Here is an 11,108-nt window from a genome sequence, read left to right on the forward strand (position 1 = left end):
TTGTGAAACCAAACCATTTGAAGTATTAAATTTAAACCTTTTAGCATATCAAGTGATGCCACGTGTCAACAAAATTAACGTTAACCTCTCCGCTCCGACACTAAACTAATCCACTTTCAAAAAAATTCTACCGCAAACTATGCCCCCTATTTTCTTAACCGCTCCACCTTATTAATTTACCTCATAAATCAAAGATCATATGCACTCAAAACCAATATTATATATATATTACACACACACACACACTCAAGTATGTACATGCTTATATCAATTCTCTGCTATCCATTTACAATTCCATATATATCCACGCTCAACCATTTGTAATTTTAATATACTATCAATGGGGAGAGTGAAAGAGGAATCAGAGCTCAAGTCCAAGCTAGTGACAGAAATTTGTAACATTTCTCGCAGCGCTACTGCTCGTGCTAAATGTCCTCGTTGCAGCGCGGTTAAATCGCCTTTTGTGGACTGGTATCTTCTTCTTAGAGTACGTTTTTCTGGAAATCCTTGATGACAATTTTAACCCATTTCTTGGGGTTATAATTTGAGTTTTTGAATTTATATATATATTTGGGTATCGACAGGTCGATCAGAATGCAGAGATAGATGTTATCCGGAAGAAGTATCATAAGCTCGGTATGTTTTAACGATGAACACGTATTTGCATTCTTCTATATTTCATGTTTCGTGATACATCCTTTTTGTGTGCAGCTTTGCAACTTCATCCAGATAAGAATAAGCACCCCAAAGCTGAAATTGCCTTCAAGCTTGTTTCTGAGGTAACTCTTTAACATGGGGATAAAATGTGTATAAGCACCGTAGAAATCATAGTTTTCCAATCAAAATTATGAATTTACCTTTTACTTGATGTTGTTCATGCCTATGCATTACAATTTCGCAAGTGAAGATTGATGACAACCTAAATTTTCACATTATTTTGCACACAATATGAAACTCATTCCATGCTTTTCAAGTCGAGGATTTACTATTGCACCAAGTAATGATCAGAATCCGCGCTCAATACATGATGTTTGTGGCAGGCATATGTGTGTCTTTCCGACAATGCAAAGCGAAAGGATTTTGATTTGGAGAGACGGAACAGCTTCTGCAATGACTTCAACAGAGTCCCATGTACAACCTGCAGTTCTAATTATGAAGACGACTTTGAAGTGGAAAGACTGAGGTCTAGTAAAATCATACAAGGTCTGAAAGAAATGAGAACGAGATTTAAAGAAGAGGCAGAGGTGATAGAGAGTTGTTTGAGAGCTAACAAAGCAACCAGAAAAGAATACCCAGTTTTCAATCCATCAAGAAAAGAATTCCAAGTTCCCAATCCATCAAGAAAAGAATTCCCAATCTTCAATCCATCAAGAACAGAGTTCCCAGTTTTCAATCCATCCAACTATCCATTCCATGGCTACCCTCATCACAAGAGATGCACTCACGAAAAACCCGAGCACTTCTGGTTCTCAAAGAATAGAAACATGCTGAATTAAATGCAGTAAAGAGGGAACCCAGAATAGTCAATTTTTGCGACTAAGCAGATATTGTGCCACATGAATAACATGAGGCGCCTGTCAAATTGTCTTTCTTTTGCATTATTTTCTACTAGTGTTTTCGGAGCACCACTAGCTCATTTTATAGTCATGCATTTGGATGCCACACAAACTTTAGACTAAATGGAAGAAACAGTAAATATATGTTTCTGTAAGTATGCATCGACAATCAGTAACCCTTCAATTCGTATTACTCCTACACAATTTTGTAACTCAAAATTGGATTCAACCATTCTGAAAACACTCGATACAAAACTTCACTTCTGCCACCAACCCCGTCAGAGTGCTTTTTAGTAATTCACCATTTAAACAACATTTGTAGTAAGATAGAGGCGAATCAGCCTGTGACCTAACAGAAGCCATGCTAACTTAGAAAAAAAGTTTCTTGATCATCTGCCTTGGGTGACTTAACCTTCTTTTGCCAACTGCTTTGCCTTGGGTAATTTCAGTATACCACCATCGATCAAAGGCTGCAACTCTTCTTCTGTCATTTTGCGTACAGTAGAGTCGGTGGATTCCAAGAATGCGCAAACTATCTTAGCACTGCAACCACAAATATAGACCCCATAACAAATTATCTCCAGTTTTATGTTTGGATAAAATGCACTGCAACTTAGAAAGTACTAAGCCAAAGTAGTCTAACCTGTGACCTTGGGCCCACATTCTACACTTCCCTTTTAAAGCTTTTTTCCACAGAATAGAAGCAAAAGAAGGGCAATCTAAAATCAATTTTCTAATGGTCCTGCTAGAATGGAAATTTTCAAGGAGATGCTCCTCTTCTGGTATCTCTGATCTAGGTTGTGCCACAAGAGATGCAATATCTTCATGCAATGTGTCCAACTTTTCACGCAAAGCTGCATGGAGAATGCCTCCATTACCCCCAGTTGCAACCTGCATGTATTACCAGGATCAGAAGGAGGATGGTGATCTAGTGAATGTCTCAAGAAAGACCAGAAAATTGTTGAAGAAATGCAAAAAATGAATCGAAGACTAATTAGAGAATATTAGCGAGCTTTAATAAATAAGCACGAATTATCCAGGAGAAACCCACAAACATTTTAGCACATAAAAAACATAAGGTAATAAGGGAGAAGTGAACTTGAATCACTGAAAAATAAAGAAGAAGAGTCAATTATGATTGTACATTTTAAAGAAGAAAAAGAAATTCACCAGTTCTGTTAGGCATTTCAAACTACTGTATTTTCATGTATTTTATATTCCTTTATAGACTTTCAAACATTGAAGAGTTGGTGGGATAGTCTAAATGGGCAATTTTGCACCAGCCAAACCAGATCCACCACCCACTTTATCCATGGAGGGAGATAATAAAAAACAACCATAGATTTTATCAACAGTCAACAGTGTCCATGTTAGTTCCACAAGATTGGACAAAGGTACAACTTTGTCATACATAATGGTATAGGTGCCAAATTTTTTTGTCTGAACAATCAGATTTGACAATGCAAAGATTATGTCCTGCACAAATTACTGAATCCAGTTTTTAGTAGGTGTAATGCACCGACTTGCACCAGTCTAAGTGGATTTTTTGCCAACCACTACAGAAACAAATGTATACAAGCATAATTTCCGGGTAAAAAAATATATATACAAGCATCCTTTAAAACGGATTCTAGCAAATCTTTGCAATTTTGTGCGTTATACTTTTATATGTATGGGAATAGAATGAACTAAACTACATAAATAATGCATGAATTCCAGAAATATTCATCACCATCAAAGTAGTCCTACTTTTGGAATGGCCTTTATAAACACCAATTATTATCATCACAGCAATTAGACAGCTACTTTATATAGTAGCAGATAATAACCACATACAAAATCCAAAGTTATGTTTGATATCGATACGAGCTGAGCTTGAGCAAAAGTTTGACTGATCAAGATGACTCAAACAGCCAAATACCCAGCTCAATCTCGATTGCAGCTCTACCCAAACACATTTTCAAAATATAAATTTGTAGATTTCAAAAAGTAATTAAACTTCAATTCAATAAAACACATTGGTAATAAACAAGATATATACCTCATATATAACCTCTTTGCCAAAGTTTGATTTAAGCAGTGTTTCTGCAGTCTGTTTACACGTGTCAATGAGTCTCTGCAAGAATGACCAAAATTTTTAAATAAAGTAACTTTGCTAGACATAACAGCAAGCAAGTTAACATCCCATTTTTCAATACAAGTAGTCAAATCGAATTATAAACAAAGCAGGTCAAAGGCTTAGCCCAAGTGGTACCTTTTCCTCCCATTTGGAAGGTCAAAGGCTGAAGTCCATAACGATCCATGAGAGGTGCATGAGTGACTTGCCTACTAAAAGAGTAAATAAATAAATTAACATTGAAGCAACAAACCTCAGCAAACCCACTGTTGATCAACAATTCTTGTCTTCGTACGAGAGGATCTTTTTTCCCACCCTCAATTATATGTCCACTCTCACCGGGGCCTGTATTTCTGTTGGCCTTATCTGCAGCCTCCTCTGTATCACTCTTGTCGTCCCCCTCACCAGCTTCAGTCACCTCTGAAGATATTATTTGCTTCCCCAAACTGGAATCTACCTCGTCATCCTGATAATGATGAGAAAAATCAATTAGTTTTGCTGCATCTGCATCACTTGTATGAGGTACTTACAGGTTTCTAGAGAGAAGTTAAAAGCAAAGCAAAACAGATGTGGAATTGCCTTGTTGCAGAGAGAAGGAACTGATAAATTCAGAGAAGCAAGATCTTCAGGAGTAAAATAGCGGGTACAATTGGGATGAAGTAGCTGCAATAATGGACGCCTTCCATTCTGAAATTAACAAATGAAGGAAACCCAATCAGAAATATATTCATTTAATAAAGAAGGAAAAAAAAGAAAGAAAAAGAAATAGGCTGAAAAAAAAAAGAAAGAAAAAGAAATAGGCTGAAAAAAAAAAAAAAAAAAAAAAAAAAAGGCATAAAAAAGGTCCACCATATGGTAACTTTAAACGGGCATGAGTTCCGAGAGACCTATCTAAGAGCTAGTCTAGAATAAAAAGCATGAGCTAAACATATAAACCTAGTCAGTTGATCATTCAACTACTCGAAGAACAAAGAGCAGATTCTCTAGAATGTCCAGTGAGTTTGACAGGGAGACATTTCAGTAATTGCATCAGTAAATTAGAGTAGAAGTGAACGAGGAGCAAAGCCTAACGTGTGCTGTGTGTGAAAACAGAACTCAGTAGATCATCCTTACCTCCTTTTAGTTGATATTGAACTTTCATTAAATGAAACTGAAATTGGGGGGCAAAAAGAAAAGACACAGGAAGAGTATTAACCTTATCCATGACAAGCTCCTGTAGAATTTCTTGAAGCTCACGAATGACAATCTGTGAATAACAGAATTTTATTGAGATGTCCCCTTAAATAGTAACATTCCCTTAATAGTGCAGAACAGCTATTTATGATAAAGTAGAAGGAACCAACCTTTATTATAAGTTTTGTGTCATCAACAACTGAGAGAATGCAGACGAGCACCTGGAAAGTAAGTAGTATCAAATGAAGACAAAAAAAATCAAAGAAAAGATTCCCAAAAAAAAACACATAAAAGGAAATTAACAAATGATCTCATAAGAATTTTGTTGGTTGGAGTAAATCAAATCCCAGCAATATTTGGAAGTATAAACCTTCTAATTATGGTGTTCTATGGTGTGGAAACTGTAAAGTATGCTAAATTAGGCACTTCTCTGATTAAAGATACCAGGGTGTATACAGACGGCAGGGAAGAATCTATCTACAAAAAAGATAACTTTACAGGTCCATCTTTAATACGGTTTTCTATTCTTTTCCCCGTAAGGCTGCCTTTTATTAATGAGACATTGAAAACGGCTCCTGTATTAAGACACTTACAACAATAGATGAGTGCACGTGTTTGTGGTCTTCTTAATATGTTTTAATATAATTTTTTGCAAAGTATTATGTTTAAATATATATTGATCTTGTTCCAGTGAGTGCATTATTTTGGTAAAACCTTGGATTTTAGAGGCAGCATAAAGCCAAACCTCGTCCATACATGGGCAAACCCCGTCCCTCCCGCATCCAGGAAAAAATAAATAAATCCCAAAAAACTGTGCAGAAAAAAATCACCACAATCAACAGGCCCAAAATAGGTAATGTAATTATATTCATATTGCTCGAGTATGTGGGTATATACTAAAAAAACATGATAAGGACGAACAGAGCATGAATAATATATATATTTTTTAAGGTCAACGTCTTTGGAAGTACCAAATAGGTGGTGTTGGGACACAGTTGGAGACAGCTACAGTATTAGAGTATATAATAATTCAATTAATAATAATAATAAAAAAAAGAAGTGTCCCGTATATCATAAAAAATTTGCTTAAAACATCCTAGCGCCTTAAAGCACAACAAAATTGATAAATATAGACAACAATTCTGCAATTCTCTGTGGTTTGAGAAGAACTGACTTCCTCTATATCTCGTGGGTTGTTGCTTTACTGGCCATACACTCATCTCATGCTATGCAAACAATAATAATAGCATACAATATTTACTTGATGACTTCTCAAAATTTGAAATCCTTCAGAAAAAAAACATTGCAGAATCTAACAAAATATGACTAGCTTTATTACCTTAGTGTAAGAAAAGAAAAATCTTAATAAAATAACCATAACAAATTTGCACTTGAACCCTACAATAACACTAACAGGAATGAATGTGGGCACCTTTAGGACTGAATACAATTATATATGCACGTGGTCAAGATGCTCAACATTTCCTAATAAACTTCCAACTAGAGCTTCTTACAAGTTCAAAACTAAACTTCATCAAGTCTATGAAATAACTCACATGTATACTTCGCTAAGCATATAATCAAATATCATAAGTGATGAGGTCTATCACTGCAATATCTGTAAAGAGTTTAATATAGTTAATATAACAAGTCTATAAATAAATTGTGCATGGTAATATTTGGATTTCATAAAACTATAACATTTTGATTATATTAGATTTTCCGGAAACAATTCAGTTCATAGCAATGACTAAATTAATCTATTAATAGCTCCATTTTCACAGACAGATTTATGCTTGCAATGTTGTGAAATGAAACCAATTTTAATCAACTGGGGAATCAGATTGCATCCTCAAAGATAATAATGCTGAAGTTATTGCTTCAAAATTTTCAATCAAAATCACAAGAGCATGTATAATGGACTGCATATGACTACGAAGCACAAAACAATCAAAAGCAATACAAGGAAAGATTAACTGATGGACAGCATGTTCTGTGAAAGATAAATACTAAGTAGCTGCAATAAGAAATAGTTGGGATCGGAACAGATATATTCTGTATAACATAGGAATTATAAGTCAAAAGAAAGGTTGAAAATGATCATATTCACAAAGTGATCCTTACCATACTCCCATAAGGATCCTGAGCTATTTTGCCTATGTGGCCTTTCATTCCTTTGATGATTTTCTTTCGTTCCTAAAATTAAAAATGTCAAAGATCAACTCAGTAATCAATAAAAAACAAAACTCAACAAATAAATGGTCAAATTGGAATGAAAATTCTTTCTTTCTTAAGATAACAATCTACGGCTAATTGTGGCAAACCTTGGCACTTCCATGTTTGACACAAAGCATCCCAATCCTGGATCCATCCCTGGTACCAATCATCCGAACAAGGAGGGGTCCTGACAACTGCTGTATTATATCTGCAGCAGAGGACTTTTACCAAATTTGAATTAGATAAAAGGAGGAGGAAAATTTGAGTAAAAGTCAGCCCAATAGTCAAGAAATGCGTCTTTAAATCTATGCTTTAGATAATAGAGGAAAACGTGAGGAAAAGCCACCCCAGTAGTCAAGAAATGCTCTTTCAAAGCTACCTTTAGAAATTAGTCTTGTCATATAAATAGCTTTGTAGTACCTGATCAGCAATGCTAAAGTATTCCATCAACGCCCTGTGTATGATAGAGTGGTCCACTATTCCTTTCTCCAAAATTGGTTGCAATACAGATCCCATGTGTCGTATGACTGAAGACTTTTGCAGGCTTAGCTTAGAAATTATATCTACTAACCTGTCAACAACACTAATGAGTATAACGATAAATGAAAGCAGCAGAATTCCAACGTCATCCTGATATTCATGTACATATATCACATTGCATGAGATCTCAAATGCATGATAAGCCAGTGTAGTAGGAGAATTAGAAACAAAATGAGGAACTCCCGAAATTCCCACACTTCCACCACATTGCATGACAGGTTGGGAATTCTCACAAAGATATAGGGGGCAAAGATACCAACCCCAACCAAACACTCAAAACCATAGGTTGTCACAACATTTGCATCAACTAAAGACTACTAATTACATCTAATCCAAAGTTAAGAATGTAGTTTTTGAGAAAATATTTCAACCTTGAGGAGAAAGGATAGTGCAAAATATTCCTTGCAAGAAAAATATCTTGCAGTTCTATACAAATATAGAGAAAATACTATGTAATAAAAGGCACTAAGATAAAAGCAACCAATAACCCCTCCAGTGAGTAATTCATAGACTTAACCCTTTACCTGCTCTCTTTCATTGAGACAAGATCTTTAAACAACTGAAGCTCGGTCGAATATAATTCCATCAGAATAGCACGTTTTTGAGTTGCATTACCCAGCTGATATACATGTTCAACAACTGCAACAAACCAAACAGTATCAAGCCAGGTAATTTAAAATGCAAATGTCAAGAGAAGACAGATCTCCGAGAATAAAACGGTTGAGTGTCAGATCATACACACTCTGTCAATAACCGTGTAATAAAACTTCATTACTATAATTCTACCCTCTCAAATTCCCCACTCCCCAATAGCCTCCACTGTAGCCAAAAACTAATAAAATTTTAGAAATCCAAACTTCACCAAATTGAGTTTGATTTTATTTGCCTATTCATTATGAACCTAAAAAATAAAAAGAGGGTTAAGAAACTCTGCTGCAAGTCAGGTGATTTGCAAAAGCAAATCAGTACAAGATGTCAACAAATTTATTACTAAGATCAAAATACTTTTAACATACCAACAGAGCCAACCATATGCCGAAGAAGTGAAGCAACATGCCCATGGAGGGAGGAAATAAATTCTGCCACCTGTTTTTTTGAAGCTGCAAACAGTACAAAAAGTAATTTAAATAGCAACAAGTTTACAGTTCCTATGTCATACAAAAACACAATTGAACTAGTCTCTCGAATAACATACTTCATTGATTTTATTAGTTGATTCAAGTCAATTGACCATACCGTTATCTAAAATTTTCTTCACCAGATAGACTGCATAACTATTACGAGCAAGGGTGAGAAGATGTGGCCGAAGCTCCTCAAATACAGTGTCCCTTTCAGCTTGTGAGCAGTACTTTATACAAGTCTAAGGTTGAAGAAACAAAGTTACAACAGGTGTTACTGCATACAACAGAAAACTCAGGACAACATCAAGAAATAATAACTAGAAATCACCTGCAGAACACGAGAAGAGACATGTGAGCCTGCAATATCAGGAATCTTCCCCTTCATCTTCTCTAGGGCTACAGTCACCATCCTTAGGGTAAATAGAAAAGGATTTGTATTGCTTAGTTTTTAACAGATACAAAAGAAGAAACCTAAACATAGCATTTGTAACAAAATATATACTTGGATCTATCTTCTTTGGAAATATTACGGCGCCTCATCTTTTCCCACATTGACGCAAGTTCCTAGTGAGGACAAGAAAATGTAAATCAGAAAACAGAGACCACAACTCACTAAGCAGGGTTTAAACTGTTCTTGATCAACAACTGGTGTTCCTCAAAATACTGTAAAACAAATACCCAAGCTTGAAATGCTTTAGAGGGTCACAACATAAAGCTGGGCATGGCCCTCCAAAAAGAATCAGGCATTAGGTTCACACCTCATGCTTCCTTAGTTAAAATTAGTACTTAAAATGACATGGCAAATCAAGAAAGGAATATATGCATATAAAATGCTTTTGCACGCGTGCAGCTGTGCAGACAACCATGACTTGGAAGACATAAGTGGAAGGGAGCAAAATTGTGCTACAATAAAGTATTTGTTTTGGAATGCATATTATGCAACTAATATTTAAAATAAAAAATAAAAAATAACATGAGAGAGAGCTAAGTGGCGTGACAGTGGGCCAATAAAACACCACATAGATTTGTGCCTTTAAAACACCCCATAAATACTAAAAAGATTTGCTTAATCAAATGAAAAACAAAATCAGAAATAGAGGTGTATTGATGATTTGTATCATTGTAATCTTGACAACAGCAAGCCTTGCTGTATATTTCCAGGGAATTATTTAGGGAAGCGAGTGCCTATCAATTTGAAAGGTTTAATTATATCCAGAATACCCATTTTCAATATTACAAGTACAATAGCTATGATTTATTTATTTATTTTCCACCGTATTTAGGATGCATTTCTCTGTAACACCACAAATGAATATTTCAACAAATTTAGTAAATATAAGACTAAGACGAATGCAATACTTGTTCAAGAGTGTAATGTGGCTTCCTCTTCTTCTTCCTAGCCTCCACTAGCTCCTGCATATACAACTCAAATTTCAGTGACCTTGATCCATAAAATCACATTAAATTATATCACAAATTCAATTACAATTTATATCAAAATATAACAGAAGATACAATATAATCAACATAAATTTTCCATATATCGACTTTGACAAAGAGATAAAGAACCAAACTGCCCCAATTGATAATGCTCATCGAAGCAGGTAAAAAAAGCTCCTGAATTGACAAACTCTAATACAGTGTTCCCAAAATCAAATTCCTACCACATTCTACCTCAGTCATTATCGAAGTAAATTCTATACGTATTTATATTACAAAAATGAAGAAAAGGTTAGACCTTTGCTTGTAAACGACGTTCTCGTTTCGATTTCGGGGCCTCCTCCTTGGGTTTCTCTATCGGTGATTTAAATTTATGGTGTTGTGTGGATGATTTGAAAGGTTTCTTCAAACCCTTGTTTGGAGGATTCGAAGGAAATTTCTTCTTCTGCGGATTCGATTTCTCTCCGTCTCCTTTACTGTCTGAAATTCGTTTCCTCTTCTTCGGTTCGTCCTTCGCCGCCATTGATGCTTAGCTCAAGCTTTTCGCTTCTCTTCAGAGTCTCGACTGTGTCGTTGAATCGTTGTTTATCTGTAGAGGTTTTGGTGAGGGTTTTGTAGGTTAAGCTTTCGTTTTCTGAGAGTTCCCGTGGGCCGTTTTGGGCCCAACCATGTGACAAGAACGTTTGGACTGGGTTGACAGGATAGTCAGGCTGACCTTGGCTTGATTATTGGGCTTTTAGTCGGAGTGACCATGGGTAGAGTATTGGGCTCTTATTTCGATCTAATGAATGAGTAATGATATTAATGTTATATTTGATTGGAGGGAAGGATTAAGGTGGAATGGATAATATTATTTTCATATTTGGTTGGAGGGAGCGGAAGAGTGGGAGGGAGGAAGCAAGGAGGTATGCTCCATCTCTCATTTTTTCTATCCGCCCAATTTTG

General features: G+C 35.6%; 1 protein-coding gene across 2 annotated transcripts; it reads right to left on the minus strand.

Annotated features, from left to right (window-relative positions):
- Positions 1-1,669: 1,669 nt before the first annotated feature.
- Positions 1,670-10,752, minus strand: LOC132275321 (pumilio homolog 24). 2 transcript variants are annotated; one of them, XM_059776786.1, is made up of 17 exons: positions 10,462-10,752; positions 10,083-10,136; positions 9,226-9,287; positions 9,052-9,133; positions 8,839-8,962; positions 8,619-8,702; positions 8,127-8,241; positions 7,483-7,633; positions 7,170-7,283; positions 6,970-7,041; positions 5,016-5,066; positions 4,868-4,918; positions 4,252-4,359; positions 3,926-4,138; positions 3,598-3,672; positions 2,200-2,447; positions 1,670-2,099 (listed from the first exon to the last, which is right to left on the minus strand). In XM_059776786.1, exons 1-17 carry the CDS (start codon positions 10,684-10,686, stop codon positions 1,964-1,966), a joined length of 1,965 nt encoding a protein of 654 aa, XP_059632769.1. In that variant the 5' UTR covers positions 10,687-10,752; the 3' UTR covers positions 1,670-1,963. The 2 variants fall into 2 exon arrangements, with proteins under 2 accessions (XP_059632769.1, XP_059632768.1); XM_059776785.1 differs by having other exon boundaries at positions 7,483-7,645.
- Positions 10,753-11,108: the final 356 nt, after the last annotated feature.

This window comes from Cornus florida, unplaced genomic scaffold, assembly GCF_030987335.1.
Source record: "Cornus florida cultivar Cherokee Brave unplaced genomic scaffold, ASM3098733v1 CherokeeBrave_3.0.0_Hap2_Chr09, whole genome shotgun sequence".
In the NCBI taxonomy this organism is placed as follows: domain Eukaryota; kingdom Viridiplantae; phylum Streptophyta; class Magnoliopsida; order Cornales; family Cornaceae; genus Cornus; species Cornus florida.

Excerpts from the sequence above, each read along its gene's own strand:
- LOC132275321 (XM_059776785.1), bottom strand. The coding sequence starts at position 10,686 with ATGGCGGCGAAGGACGAACCGAAGAAGAGGAAACGAATTTCAGACAGT. Across the intron at positions 8,242-8,618 it reads GCATATGGTTGGCTCTGTTG|TTGTTGAACATGTATATCAG; the intron begins GTATGTTAAAAG and ends GGTTTGTTGCAG. Across the intron at positions 4,360-4,867 it reads AGGAGCTTGTCATGGATAAG|AATGGAAGGCGTCCATTATT; the intron begins GTTAATACTCTT and ends TGTTAATTTCAG.